The sequence below is a fragment of the Eumetopias jubatus genome, unplaced genomic scaffold (genome assembly GCF_037043125.1).
Source record: "Eumetopias jubatus isolate StellerSeaLion01/CBP00866 unplaced genomic scaffold, mEumJub1_p1.0 scaffold_10, whole genome shotgun sequence".
NCBI classification, from domain to species: domain Eukaryota; kingdom Metazoa; phylum Chordata; class Mammalia; order Carnivora; family Otariidae; genus Eumetopias; species Eumetopias jubatus.
The window spans coordinates 99734984-99749934 of record NW_028274816.1 but is presented as its reverse complement, the minus strand read 5'-3'; the positions used below and the strand labels follow the sequence as shown (position 1 = coordinate 99749934).

Here is a 14951-nt window from a genome sequence, read left to right as displayed (position 1 = left end):
CCACACGCAGCCTGTTTTGCTCCGCAAACGCTTTACTTTTTCATAGCAGGTTTCTGCAAACAGGCTGGCGAAGGGGAGAAGGGCTGCTTCTGCACTAGAGTTGGGGGGGAGGGAGTCATCTTCGCGGGGCGCAGATAGTCTAGTGGCTGGCCCACGAACTCTGTGGGAGGGCAGAGGGGGCGTGCGGAGGATCAAGCTGGCAGCTCCCCTTTAGAGACTCTGGATTGGCCCCACCTCAGTCCTCCTTTCTACCCGCCCCGCCCCATTTCCGCCTCCTGTCTGGGTACCCTGCCCCTTTTTCTTAGGCTCCGTCCTAGCCTTGGTCAAGCCCCTGCATGATCCCAGACTACTTCGCCGTCCTCCCTCCCGGTTTCCTGGAGTCCGGCTCCCGCTCTTCGCCGGTCCCTCCCCGTCTGCCCCGCCCCCAGCCCCGCCCCCAGCCCCGCCCCCAGCCCCGCCCTCTCCCTCCGCTCTCACCCGGGCTGAGAGACCTCCGCGTGGGCGCGAGCTTGTGGCGGCTGGAGTGGCAGGACTTGGGAAGTCGGACGTCGGGGCGCGGGGCTCGGGGCCGCATCCGGTCTTCTGCGGGTGTCCGCCCGGCCAAGTTAGGTATCTGAGAGTAGGGGCTGTGCGCACCTGGCCCGGGGAAGCCGGGGGTGGGGAGGGGAGGAAAAGGAGAGGCTAGTCCTGACAGCAGGTCCCCAGGGAGGGTCCGCCCCCTCCGGCGGGTCCCCGCTTGGCCCGGGGCGCACCCGCTTTGTGCAGTCTGTGCAGCGAGCGCTCCAGCTCGGCGCTGGAGAGGCCGCTGAGGCGCGCGGCCTGGCAGAAGAAGGTGAGGCCGGCGTGAGTGCGCACGGTGTCACTGTGGCCGCGGGACCGGCCCCTCCAGCCGGGGTTCAGCCGCAGAGCCCGCTGCTTCTTGGTGTAGTAGCTTGAGGGGACAGGTGGGGGGCGGCCTCATCAGACACCGCCAGTCCTCTCCATCTCACAGGACAGGAAGCCACAGGAAACTGCCCCAGAATTCAGGGATCCCATCTCCCTCAGGGGACCCCTGCACAGGGCAGCATCTGCTCCCCCATCCTGGGTCCTGAAACTGGGGACATGGGCCTACCTCATCACTTCCTGCACCACCTTGTGGGACAAGAAGCCTTGGCTCATCAGCTTGAACAGCATCTCTAAGAACAGGGTTTGCAGGCCCTGGGGGTCACAGGACCGGCTGTTCCTCACCTGGCCTGGGAGCAGAGATCATGGGGGAGTGTGAGGAGGAGCCTCCCTCAGTCCTGGCCGTTCCCACCCCGCCAGCCTTGCCCCTCACCCAGGCACTGAGCCAGGCGGTGGCTGTCAGTAAGGACACCCAGGAAGTCTTTGAAGCTTACAGTTCCGTCACCTGGGAAGAGAGAGAGGAAGGGGTGCTGTGGGGGCCTCCCCTGCAGAAGGCCCACCCTGCATATGCTTTAGGGGTGTATTTGCATCTCCTTCCAGACATTAGAGAATCCAGTCCCACCTCCAGCCAAATGTCAACCCCAGTGGAATGGGGGAGAAATAGCCCTTGCCCTCGGGGATCCCCAAATCAGGGTGAGGATTAACACAGCAGAAATGTTTAGGGGTTATGGGATAGGTGTGTTGATCAGAGCAGGCTTCCTGGAAGAGGGAACTTTAAAATGGGACCAGGCCGGGGATTCTGTGGGCAAAGGAGACATCGTCTGGGGCTAGAAGTGAGGGAGGACAAGAGGCCAGGGATGGGGGCACCCACCATCCAAGTCGGCCTGCTGCAGAGCCTCACACATCTCCTGTGGGCTCAGCTGGATGCCCACATTGCGCAGGGCGGCTTTCATGCTGCACATGTCCACAGTGCCTGTCGGGCTGGAGCTGAACAGTTTGAAGATCTCCTGGAAGGCTGCGGGCAGGGAGGGAGGCAGGCAGCAAGGTGAACCACACACAGGGGCCCGGAGGTCCGCCCACTCTAGCTCAGAACGGTCCTGAAGACTTGGGTGACTCCCACTGCTGCGGCATTATAGCATTGAAAGAACACCAGTGACTACCGTGTATTGGCACTTGTCAAGTCCCCATTCAGGTTTCATGTTTGGACATGTTTGTATGAAAAGACATTCAACACTTCATGTCCAAGGTCCCACCATCAGTAGACTGAGCAGTGCTGGGCTCTGGAGCTGCAGTGCTCTGAGGCTCCCGGAGCCCTGCTGGCACCTGGTGGGGAGCAGGCCCTGAAGATTACTGGTGGTGAGTGAAATGGCTGCTTTGAGGGGCCCCTGCCAGGGGTACCGTGGCTTTGGGGCCCTCAAATATAGACCCCACAGCCCCAGATTCCAGGGGGGTTGGGGAACTCAGATTATTTTTCCCCATCCTCCCTCCCAATTTCCTTCCTCCCTTCCTCTTTCATCTTTCACGTGTTCTGTCCATCCATCCATCCATCCAACCATCCATCCATCTCTCTCTCTCACACACACACACACACACACACACACACACACACACACGCATGCGCACATATTAGTGAGCCCTGGAACTGTAAAGATTAGCCAGTTAGACTGGCATTGGGGACAGTTACAATATGATCACCAACTTCTCACAATGATCCCAGTCTCTGGGGAGGTGGCCCCGTGCTGGTCCTCTCCTCCTCCCCCGCTCCCAGCCCAGGGCCCTCACCCGCCAGCAGCCGGGCTGTCAGGGGCAGCAGGTTCTCGTCCGCAGAGCTGCTTCAGGAGGAAAAGGGTGGAAAGGACTTTGCACCTGCTGCACAGAGATGCCAGGGCCAGGCAGGCCTTACCCCAAACCCCGCACCTCAGGCCTGGTCTCTTGTTCCTGCCCTTACCTCTGAGACCCGGAGCCTGACTGCACTGAGCTGGCAGCTGCAAGGCGCTTGAACTCCCTGGGCCTGCGGGAGCCCTGCTCAGCTCCTACGGCCTTGACGGATGCTGGCTCCCTCTGGGTCAGCGGGGCAGTGGGCTGCTGAGGCCTCCCCTTCTGCATCTGGCAGCACCGCTGCTCTCCTGGGTCCTGTGTGGGCAGTCTTCCAGGCTGCGGTGGAGGCCTTGGAGGCAGGGAGAAGACAGGGCTGGGGGCCCCGCCCAGCAGAGTGCTCAGACTCTCCAGGGTGAGGGTGGGGGGCGGGGAGGCTGAGACCAGGCCCTGTGGAGGAACAGGCTCAGCTCTACCTTCTCCCAGGACCCCCCCACCAGCCTGCACGTATGGTCCCCAATCCAGGGGATTCTGCGGGCAGTAGCTTGTCCCAGCAGACCCTTCACTAGCCCTGGTTACCTGAACATCCCCTGTGCCGACGATGGGGATCTCTTGGTCTTCTGCCTTCGGCTGCCTGAAAGGCAGAGTCACAGGCTCTGAGGCTGGCTTTGGGGTGGACTTTAGCAGCTTTTGGCAGGGGGGCACTCTGTCCCTCACCACAGGCCTACTTCTCTTTGTGGGGGGCGGGGGGGGACCTGCGGCTTTACTCTTTTGAGTTTCTGCTCCCCTTAAGGCATCCGAATGTGTGACTCCACTCCAGAGGCTCACACAGGCTGGCAGAGGCCCAGGGAGAAGCAGGTCTTGGAGTCCCGAAGTCAGGGCGTGGGAAGGAGGGGTCCAGCCCAAGGTGGGGCTGTGGCCGCCCCCCCCCCCGCCTTCCCCCAGGTCCCCTGGGAGGGAAGGATCTCCTCTTCCAAACCATGCAAACTTGCAAACCACAGTTCACAAAATACTCCAGGAAGATGCATCCCGACACCCCAGCGCCTCCCCAGATACTCACCTCTGCATCTCCTCCTTCCTCTTTCCAGTCTTCTGTCCTCCATTTCCCTCTGCCAGCCCCCCCCCCCACGCCCCCGGCCCTGGCCCATTCCCAAGTGTTCACCCCTTCCTAATCCCACCCTCCTAGGCCCTGGGCACTTCCCTCCTCGGCCCCCTCTCAAGGCAGGGCAGGCTCCTGAGGACCTGCAAGGCTGGGCTTTCACCTGACGGGGAGCCTTGGTGCTGGTGGGTCTGGAAGCTGACCAGGGCCCAAGCGATGGCTCTGCCTCTCGCCTCCCTTTCTCCCCGGCTTCCCTTTTCCCCGCCCGTGTTCTTCCCACATTCCGAACTCCCTTCCCTCCTTTGCTGCGAGCTCTCCTCTTCCAGAGCTTTCCCACATTGCCCAACGTCGTGGGGAGGCTTGTGCATTCGTGTGCATGTTTAGTGCACGTGTCCGGCTTGCCCGCCTGCGTGTGGATGTGTGCTTGTGCACACGGCCCGCGTGGAGCTGTCTGTGGGTGGACGTGTGTCTGTGCATGCCTGTGTGCGGTACGAGTCAGCGGATGGTGTGTGTGCACGCGTGTGTGAGTGTGTCTGGGTTGCTCGAGGAAGTACACCATTACATACTCGCCCCTACATTTTGAGCTACTTCCAGCTCAAGGCTGTGGCCCCTGGAGGGGCAGTCCTTTGGCTTCCTTCTTCCCCTCCTTTGAGCCCCTGGACACCGTCCCTTCCCCATGCCAGGCCCTTGCTGTGGACAGAAGCGGGAAGAATTCCTTTCAGCCTTGCCTCCTCACCTGGCCAGCCCACCCCCAGGAGGTCCTCTCCTAAGAAGATCCCAACATGTCCCTGGCTTCAGGCCAAGAGGAAGCCCCACTTCGTGCCCTAAGACACCCGAAGCCTCAGAGAGGGCACCAAGGCCTCCCCGAGACGGCTCACGAGTCTCTGCCGCCGGCTGAGAGGTCTGGAAGGTGGGAGCGAAGTGGAAGGACCCCTGGGGAGCGAGGAGGGGCCAAATAGGGCTGGCAGAGCCCCCTGGGGACAGGCTGGGGCAGCTCAAAAATGGGGGTGGGTGGAAACGAATACGACACGATGTGTTAACTAACTAGAATTTAAATAAAGTCTTGAAAGAAAAAAACCATGGGGCTGACATCCCTAAAAAAGCGAGACCGGGACTCCACAGCCAGGTGAGCTCGTTGGTCCGGGAGCATTTGCACAAAAAGTCTGAGTCAGGGGCCAGCACTGGAGGCTTTACTGGTTTTGTCTAGTCATTTCTCTGGGGAGGTGGGGGACGACACCTTAAAATGGATTTTCAGCAATAATGGACTCCCTTTCCTGGTTCTCGGCACCGAGCTGCAACGCAAAAGAGAGAGTGTCACTTGGGCCCCCGTGGCAGGGACGGGGAGAGGGGTGAGCCCAGAGGCCTCTGTGGGGAGGGCTCCCCGGGGGGGGGGGAAGAGGGCCTCTTCCTGCTGCATGCTGATGGGCAGCTGGCCCTCTGTTGTGTCCATTCGTCGCCAGGAAGCAAGGGGTGCTGCTCCCTCACATTCGGCTCCATGGAAGTGTCCTGGGCCCAGGGCCATCAAATTCTCAGCGGGGCAGATGCGAGGCTGAGCTTTTCCCATGAGGGTGAGGCCATCTGCCCTCTGGGTGACCGAGCGTCCTAATGCTAGAATGGCCCTTCCCATGTCGAACCCAGGTCCTTGCCGGGGCCCGGAAGTGCTCACCCTCCATGGTCCCCAGGCCTCCTCCAGCCCTGGCCTTGGCACTGTGCCTCAGTGCACCGGAACCTTGTTTCCAGCAGCCCTTATGAGGTCACTGAGGTTGAGACATCACAGCCCACCCCATCCCCTACCCAGCCCCTCATTCCATTTCCCCACCCCTACCCAGCTGTGTGAGCAGTGGGCCTACCCACACATCCTAAGCACACCCCCTCTTCGGGAAGCTGTAGGCCAGCCTCACTTACCCTTTTACGGCTCCTTTAGGCGGAGGGGACCAGGTCTGTTGCTGGAGAAGCTTCACTTCTCCTTCAATGGTGGCCCTCTTGATCCCCGGCTTGCTGAAGCCGAGGTAAGGGTGGAAGAAGTTCTTGTCTTCCTGCTTCCGAGCTTTCTGTGACTCCTCGGCTTTAAGTGGTTTCTCTAGCAAGTCCTTAATGAGCTTTTTCTTCTCTTGCTGGTCCATGGACAGTTGGATATCGGGATCTGTAGAAGGTGCCTCGACCTTCTGAGGTGGAGCTTTGACAATATGCTCCAAGTTGGGCAAGTCCATCTTGCTGGAGGAGGCCACGGCGGCCAAGGAGGAGGCAAAGTTGACCAGATCGGCCAAGCCGATGCCTGGCGAGAGACTGGAGGAGGACGGGTGGGGGTTTGGTGGCTGCTGGGAGCTGGTGGTGGGTGGAGCTGGCTGGGCCCTGGGGTCCTGGAGCTGCTTCTTGGAGCACGTGGTGGCCTTGGGGCCGGACTGCTGGTCCTGACAGCCAGCGGTCTTACCTGCGTTCTTGCCATGCTGCATGTTGATCACCCGCTCCAGGCTGTGTTCTGAGGCCTGGATGTGTTTGTCTGCCCAGAAGAGGTGCTTAGAGGTCTGCACGCGGATAGAGCGTTGGTTGGTGGACGCCTGGTCCTCCCCTACTGAACTCAGGTAGCTAGAATTTGACCTCACACTCCACCGGCTGACGTCCTGCTGCGTGGGGGGCTGGAGGGACTCTGTCCTAGACTCCCGTTGCTCAGGGTCCTTGGGCTTGGACTCCATCTCCAGCTCCAGTTCTGGCTCTAGGTCCAGGTCCACTTTGTGTGGGGGCTCCAGTTCCAGCAATTCTTTCTTCAGCTGGAAAGTTTCAACTGACGCTGAGGAGACCCCTGGCCCCTGAGGTCCTTCTGGGACCAATTCTCCAGCCCACTTTCCTGCCTTTGTCCCCTCCCCCTGCCTCTTGGCAGAGACCTGCCTGTGGCCGGGAGGCAGTGTGCGGCGGGGGTGAGCATGGGTGTGCATGAGCATGCCAGCACTGGCCGGGTGCGGGCTCCCAGGATTGTCAAGGATTTAGGGAAGACGGACCTTAAGGAATCCTGCCCCTTACCTACCACCTCCCCCGAAGAGGTGCCCCTGCCCACTGTTACCTCGACCTCATCTTCCTCTGGTACCAGCTGGTGTTGGCTTAGGCCACTCCTACGACAGAAGGGGACAGAATGGATGACAGGCCTCCAGGGAGTGGGTGGGGTGGCCTTCGGGGGAATGGAGGTCTCTGGGGCCCTCAAGATTCCCTCCCTTGTACAGGGGCCGGCAAGACGCCCCCAGCTCATCCACTCCCCTCGCTGTCCCTGCATCCACCAAGAATTCTGGAGCAGCATTTTCAATCTTTAGTGAGTTTAGGAGGTGCCTGGAGAGCTTGCCAAGTTGCTCCCTACCCCAAAGAGGGATCCAGTTAGTTGGAGGTAAGGCCCAGGATTCTTCATTCTAATCAATGAGCCAATGCAGCTCACTTGGAGAACCAGTGCCCAGAAGTTGGCTCCCCACAGAGGGAGAAGCCCAGGGCAAAATCCCTCCTCCTGACCTGCCCAACCCCAGCTTGGCAGATCTGAAAGGCAGGGGTGTGTGTGGAGGGTCCCCTCAGTTCTTGTTGGCACTTTGCTGCCATCTGGGCCCTTACCCTCAGTGCTCAGCCACTGAGACTCCCTGTCCTTCCTCAGGCATCTGCCCCCCGCCCCCACCTCGGGTCGCTCTGTGCCAGAGCAAGGCAGCTAGAAGGGCTCAGTTCCCATTCATGTCTCTGAGTGTACCCCGCCACCCCTCAGTCCTTCACTAATGTCAGGGGCTGGAGGCAGAAGCAGAAGGCAGGTGGTAGGACTCCTCCCCGCCCCAACACCGCCCTTGGGGAGATTTTGGAAGGAAGCAAGATGGAGGGAGATCCCGGGTTGGGGGGTGTATGAGAACTTGGCAGTGGTGGCAGGTGGTAAGGGTTGGTGGTCCTGGACGATGGGGAACTGGCTCTCACTGTGTCTCCACAATGTCCACTGACTCCTTGCCACAGCAGGGAAATCCACTGGCACCTGGCAGGAAGAAGGCGGTGAGGGCAAGGGAGCTGCAGGTGGGGACATCCCTGGGGGGTTCTGGAGCCCCGGCAGGTGGTGCTGCTCCAGCTACCTCCCTCCTTCCTCCCTGTCCTGCATCTCAGCTCATCCATCCTCCCCTCCCCCGTCCTGCCCCTCGGCTCCCTCCTCTCTCCAGTGTCACCAGGTCTGCGCTCCATATCTGCTTCCCTCCATGCTCGAATTTGCCTTTCCTTTGGCTCTCCCCAATCCATCACCATCCTCCACGAGGATGGATGTTAACAGGCTTCACTGCAATTTACTGAGTGCTACTAGGCTAGGCATCGTATTGGGTGCTTTCTGTGCTTTATCTCATTGATTCAACACAAAAAAATGAGAAAAGGTTCATTGGCCCAAGGTCCCTCAGCTGGTGGTTGCCGACATCAGGAACCGAATGCAGGTTTGACTAAAGAAAAACCCTTAACTCCCCTGTCCTGCATGCTATCCTACCTAGGGGTCTGTAACTGTGTCGGGACACCTAGAGAACCTTCCATTCCTGCTCCTCTGCCGCCTTTCTCCACTCTTCTCTGGCCAGGCTTCAGATCTGGCACTTACCCTAATCCTGGCCCCTCCTGCCCTGAAGCCCCTCCTCTCCTCCAGGCTTCTCACTCCCTCACGTCCGGGGTCACCCACCCAGGCATTTGATCTGCGGGGATGCTGACAGCAGAGTTCCCATCACCTTCTGCAGAAGGGCCTGAGCAATGCCTTGGGGAAGATTTCCCCGCCCCAGTCACCTCCCTGGAAGCTTGTATCTTTTACTGAAGAAGCCTCTTTTTCATCCTCTGGGCGGTAGGGGCACCAGACTGTCCCATTCTCTGCTCCCCAGGGTGGTAGATGGGGATTGATGGTGGAGCCGTCATGGCAGTGGGAAAGCCAGATCCCCCTGAACCTAGAGTGTGGCAGGAAATAATGGCCTTGGCTCTGGCTAAGAATTGCTCCCAGGATTATATCCAAAGGATCGGAGTGTGCCATGGCCTCTTTCTAGAGATGTAGAGGCTGTTTCTGCATTTGGGATTTGGGCACATCCATGTTCCTCTTGGGCCTGGGCATCTTGGATCAGCCACATGGCCGGGCTAGGAGTGCGCTACCAGGGACAGGCTCCCAAGAGCTAGCTCGGTGGTCTCTGGAATCTTCCACCAACTTCACTGCCATGTTCCGTTGGCTTCCTTCATGTCTCTCTTCATTTGCAACTCCAGCTACTCCCAGTGCTGCTTTTATCCAGGCCCCTTGCCTCAGAGCCTTCCTTTGCACGCTTTGCAAAATTTCCCTAGACAATCTAATCAACACCCATAGCCTAAACCCTTCCATGAACAGCAACAGTGTGTGGATGGGAAGAGAAAGTGTTATGGTGTGAACCTCATAGCGGCACTGGGGGTTGGAAGCAAAAGTCTGAGGTTGACTCAACTTGGGACCTCTGTGCCCAACTTGGGAATGTTCTAGTAGGGATTCAGGTGACATTCTATAATATGTGAAATAATTACAATTTCCAGCCGCTGGTTGCTAGTGTATAGAAATGTATGTCCTGTAACCATCCTAAAATCCTATCAATTCTAGTTTTTTGTTTTGTTTTGTTTTGTTTGTAGATTCCGTAAGGTTCTCTACATAAACAACGATGGTGTGACTAGGGGCGCCTGGATGACTCAATCGGTAGAGCACGAGACTCTTGATCTCGGGGTTGTGGGGTTCAAGTCCCATGCTGGGTGTAGAGCTTACTTACAGTATTTTAAAAAAGTATGTGTGTGACTCAAGACAGTTTTACTTCTTCCTTATCAAACTGGATGTCTCTTATTTCCTTTTTCTGCTTTACTGAGAACAATGTTTAATACAATGCTGAATAGAATTGAGACATCCTTGCTTTGTTCCTGACCTTAGGGAGGAAGCATTCAGTATTTCACCATTAAGTATGATGTTAGCTGTAGTTTTTCCTCATAGATGACCTTTATCACGTTGAGCAAAGTTACCTTCTATTTCTAGTTCACTCAGTTTTTACAGATTATTTTTTAGAGAGAGAGCACATGTATGTGCAAAAGATGGGGGAGGGACAGGAGGGAGAGAATCCTAAGCCGACTCCACGCTCAGTGCGGAGCCCAATATGGTGCTCGATCCCACAACCCTGAGATCATAACCGGAGCTGAAATCGAGTCAGAAACTTAACCAACTGAGCCACCCAGGTGCCCCTCAGTTCACTTAGTTTTTAGTTAGGAAGAGATGTTAGATTCTGTCTGATGCTTTTTCTGCATTTGTTGAGATGATTATATGGTTTTTCTTTTGTATTCTTTTGTGTTTTAGTAATCTCTACACCCAACGTGGGGCTACAACTCATGACCCTGAGATCAAGAGTCATATGTTCTTCTGACTGAGCCAGCCAGGTGCCCTTGTTTTTCTTTTATATTCTGTTAATATATTGTATGTTATGTATAACATGAACAATGTTATATATTATTCTGTTAACAATTCTCTTATATTCTGTTTATGGTGAAATAAATTAATTTTTGAATGTTAAAAATCAATCTTACATCCCTGAGATAAATCTCATCTGGTCATAATGTATTATCATTTTACACATTGTTGAATTTGATTTGCTAACTTTTTGAAAGAAATCTCACATGAGGTTCATAAAGTATATTGGTGTATAATTTTCTTACATTGTCTTCATCAGGTTTTGATATTAGAATAATGTTGGCCTCATAGAATGAGTTGGGAAGTATTCTCTCTTCAGTTTCCTGAGTTTGCATAAAATTGGCATAATTTCTTCCTTATGTTTGGCAGAATTCACAGGTGAAGTGTGTGAACCTCAGCCTGTAGTTTCCTTGTCCATTTTATCTAAGTTGGCAAATTTATTGGCATAAGGTGTTCATAATATTCTTTATTATCCTTTTCATATCTGTAGATTCTGTAGTGATGCCACCTCTTCCATTTCTCATATTGGTAATTTTTGTCTTCTTTTTGTCCTGTTCAGTTTGGCTAGAGATTTGTCAATTTTGTTCATCTTCTTGAACCAGACAGAGATATGTCTGTTTCCTGCCTCATCATCCTAAAGTGACATCTGCCAGGGAATCAGTCCTGCAGTCACAGATTCCCAGTCAGCTTTTTATGATTTCACTCTTGAACATGAATAGCCTAGCATGACTAGACATTTGAGGAAACTACCCACCTGCAGTTTACAGACCAAGAGAAAAGATGACTCTAGAATACCAGAGGTTATTTGGGAAACAGAAAGGAGCTTTAAAAATACTCTAAAATCTTGAGATTCTGAGATGTAGATATTCAACTATATATTGCATCCAAAAAGCAAGAACAGGATGCTTTTTGAAAAATTAAGAAAAGAAAGAACTTTTGGCAAAAAGGCTTGGAAAATAAAAGAAAATCTTCCCAGAAAGTAGAACCAAAATATCAAGACAATGTGAGAGAAAATGATCAAAAGGCAGTCCAGTTCTGGGTTACAGAAAGGGGATCTAGAAAGAATAGAGAACATGGAAAAGGAACGAGAACAGTTTTCATGAGCTGAATGATGATGTCATTGGCTTAAAAGTGTTCACCGAAAGCCCCGCACTATAGATGTCAAAATATCCTTGCTGTAAAAGTTCACTGCACCAGGAACAAAGAATTCTTAAATGCTTCTAAAGTGGAAAAACCAGTCACCTACAAGGGGAGGGGAATTGATTATACTGGCAGCAGTGTTAGCAACAATGGCTGCCTTTAAAATTCTGAGGAAAATTTTTTTAACCTGTAGGTTTATATCCAGCCAAACTATCATTTCAGACATGGAAGGACTCAGGAAATTTACTTCCTCTTTTTTGAAGGAAGTTATTTGAGGATGTTCTAAAACAAAATAAAGGTGTAAAACAAGAGAGCCAGAAAGGAAAGAGTGGTCCACCTCAGGAAAGCAGCTAAGTCCCAGGATTTTAACTGTGTAGAGGCAAGAAGATGAAGGGTTCTGGACAGTGGATTTCTGAAATAAAGAAAATCTGATAGGATAGTTGATTAGATGTAGAGGTTGATGAAAACTAAGACTATGATAAAACCAAAGAATATAAGGGAAAGGCAACTAGAAACTCCGGGAAAAACAAAAAGCTCTATGAGAAAGAAAAGGTAACTGTGGTACATTTCTTGGTTCTGCAGTGAACAGTAGTTATGAATCACAATAATGTTAAGTCCAGTTTTCAACTTTCAGAATCAACATATAAATAAAAATTGGAAAATATATTTGTTGTTATAGGACAATGTGAATGTTACCAACCTTGATATTTAAAAAATAAAAATACAAGTTAGCATTGTTGGGAGGTGGGAGGGAGGGAAGAAAGCTGAAGGGAAGAGTAGGGGCACTAAAAACTTCATCTTACTATGTGTGGTATCAAAAGATATTATCTAAAGTGATGAAAAATAAAGACATAAATATATTAAACTTACAAAGGCATCAGCAGATCTAAAAATGATGTTGGGAGGATGGCTCCATTAGAGCAGGAAGGTGATAATGTCTAAAACTGATAAACCAAGAAAGAGTCCGTGGGCTTGTAGAAAGATAAGAAGGTAATTAGGCAGAAAAATAGTTCTAATGGAACAATGTGGCTGCTCTGAGGAGTGAGACTGGGGGTGTTCTATGGGAGACACTTGCTTTTCATCACTGAATCAGCTCGTCAGAGCTATTTAATCATATGCATATATTTCTTTGATAAAATTAAATGTTGAACCCCTAAGGGCCAGGCATTGTTCTAGGGGACACAGTGACGAACACACGGTTTCTGCCTTCTTGGGGTTTCCAAGCCTGTGGCTGGGACCACAGAAGATCCTCTAATCTCTATTTCTTATTCCCACTTCTCCTGAGGTCTAGACTCAAACTCCAGTCACTGATTGCCCATTTCTCCCTAAGGGGATCTCTCCCTTGTCAGAGCCTTTGATGTCTCCTATCTCTGAAATGTCCTTGTTTTCTATTGTGATGATGCTCAGTGCTCACTTCTTCCTGGAGATCTTCGGGATTCTACCCTGTGGCATCTCCTCCAGTTGCCCCAGCCCAGTCCCTGCAGACCTCTGAGCACAGGACTCTTGCTGACCCTTAATGCAAGGTGGGCAGACTGTGTGGGCTTCCCACTTTGAATCTCTGATCCCCTGCACACAGAGTCTGCAAGGTGGATGCTCAGCAAAAGTCTGCGCAAAGAAATGAACACCCCACCAAACCACACGGCTCGTCCTCCATCTTTCACCTCAAGTTCACACCCTCCATGTCTAGACTCTAGTGTAGCCAACAGAGTTTGCATGTCTGATCCATCGTCCTTCCTAATCACTCATGTCTTGATCACCCCCTCTGCCCTGGAATCTCCCCCTCTCTGATAATCCTCCATTCTATCACCCAAATTGAAACCTGGGTTACTTGTGACCCCTTCTCAGTTCCCCAGCTTCTGACCTCCCTACCTCTGATGTTGACCTTGTGCAGGTCCCTTTCTCCACCCCCACTACTTCTCATCTCCCAACACCAAAATCAGTACAAACCTAGGACTGATCACCTGCCGGCACTCCACGCTGAGTGCTTCCCATTACATCCTCTTCACCACCCAATGCCCAAGTGGTCATGACTCTGCTCTCACAGACGAGGAAACTGCACAGGTCACACATCCGTTAAGAGAAGTGCCATGACTGGAACCCAGGACTGACTGGCTCCAAACCCCAAGATGCTAACTGCTGGGTTGTTTGAAATCTCTTTAGGCATCTAGCTGGACCACTACAACCAAATTTCCCTCCAACTTGGGCTACGTAATGACCCCAGAGTGAGCCTGTTGCATCACACCCGCCTCTGGTCACATCCAGACTGGAGAGTGGCTTCTGCTCTCTTGTTGCATCTCCTGGTATCTAGCTCCCTCCTTGCTCCAAGCAAGGTCTGACCTCTGCCCTCTTGTTGCATCTCCTGGTATCTAGCTCCCTCTTTGCTCCAAGCCCAAGCTCCCCCGGAGCACAGGAGGCCCTTTTGTGCCTCAGTCCCTTTGCACTTGCTATTTCAGATACCCAGGCAGTCTTTCTTCCGGCAAAATCCTACTCATCCCTGATAGGCCAGCCCACCTCTCCAGTGTCATCTTCTCTGTGACACACTTAGCTGTCCTATCCACATTTTAATTTTTTGTTAACTCATTAGACTCAGGGCCTAGCACAAGAGTTAAGAGCTGAAGGGGGTACAACAAAGGTCACAGGAGTGATTTAAGGTATCTGCATCAGTTTGTTACCCCACGAGTTTCGGAAAGGGAAAAGCTGTTCTCTGGTTGTTGGTTCTTGGCATATTTTTAATGCTGGCCCACGTCCTCCTGGGAGAGAAGATCCCGAGAAGAAAGCCCCTATTTCAGTGGAAACCTAAGGGGCAAACAGCTTTGCCCATTGCTACAGAGCAGAGGGCAAAGGACAAAGGAGGCGCTCAGGCAGTATTTGTGGAAGCCGACCGCTTCTCTCTGCAAAGGCTCTAATCATCAACCAGGAATAACTGAAGGGGATTTTGGGGTTATTAGCAGTTCGGGACAATTCATGAGTCGTTTCCTGAGCACAAGGCCGCTGTTCCTTCCGTGTGCCCAGAACCCCTCCAAGAGTCGGCTGACTCTGCAGCCTTTACTCCAAGGTGTGCATGTGGGCCCGTGCACACAAGCTTGTGCACCGCGCAGGGCCCAGGCTGGGCGCGGTGGTCTCGGGTAGAGGGCTCGGTCGGCTGGGGTCGACCTTCCTTCCAGGCGCCCCGGTCTCCGGGAGCAGGGGGAGGGGCCCCGGGCTGATTCCCCGCCCCGCCCGGCCCCGCCCATTCCTCGGCGCCCCGCCCCACCGCGCGCCAGCCCGCTCCCACCTGTCACCCCCATGCTGACCGAAGCTCTGTCGGGGAGGCGGGGAGCGGGCTGGTCGCTGCTGCCCCTCCGCCTCCAGTGCGCTCTTTGGTTGGGCGCTGTGGGGGGCGCTGGAGATGCTGGGGGCGCCTGCGCCTGTGATGTCGCCGCCTCTGTGACATCCCTGCCCGGACCCCACGGACGGAGGCGGAAAAACGCTCAGGATTCCCGGCGCGTGGGCGGGGCGGCCGTTGGGGGGTGTCCTCCGAAGACTGTGCCACCCTGAGCACTCTTCCCCGCAGGCCCAGAGGGAGCCACCTCCGGTAAGCTTGGATGG

General features: G+C 53.9%; 2 protein-coding genes across 2 annotated transcripts; both read right to left on the bottom strand.

The window, feature by feature from the left end:
• Positions 1–32: 32 nt before the first annotated feature.
• On the bottom strand, positions 33–3335 carry LOC114200571 (spermatogenesis-associated protein 21-like; the record flags this gene model as incomplete). The annotated part of the gene is given in 9 exon segments (XM_088027100.1): positions 33–160; positions 478–636; positions 753–931; positions 1112–1232; positions 1316–1387; positions 1754–1897; positions 2665–2714; positions 2825–3049; positions 3277–3335. Coding segments are annotated over 9 exon segments (1137 nt in total), but the record flags the coding sequence as incomplete, so codon positions are not given.
• A 1668-nt stretch (positions 3336–5003) lies between these two features.
• On the bottom strand, positions 5004–14830 carry SPATA32 (spermatogenesis associated 32). The gene is made up of 5 exons (XM_088028233.1): positions 14638–14830; positions 7730–7784; positions 6855–6903; positions 5702–6564; positions 5004–5088 (listed from the first exon to the last, which is right to left on the bottom strand). Exons 1-5 carry the CDS (start codon positions 14648–14650, stop codon positions 5004–5006), a joined length of 1065 nt encoding a protein of 354 aa, XP_087884359.1. The 5' UTR covers positions 14651–14830.
• Positions 14831–14951: the final 121 nt, after the last annotated feature.

What these genes read in the sequence shown, in the direction of transcription:
- SPATA32 (XM_088028233.1), bottom strand. An exon ending in CAGAGGAAGATGAGGTCGAG is followed by an intron (nt 6,565 to 6,854) that starts GTAACAGTGGGC and finishes GAAACTTTCCAG; the next exon opens with CTGAAGAAAGAATTGCTGGA. An exon ending in CCTAAAGGAGCCGTAAAAGG is followed by an intron (nt 5,089 to 5,701) that starts GTAAGTGAGGCT and finishes TTTGCGTTGCAG; the next exon opens with CTCGGTGCCGAGAACCAGGA.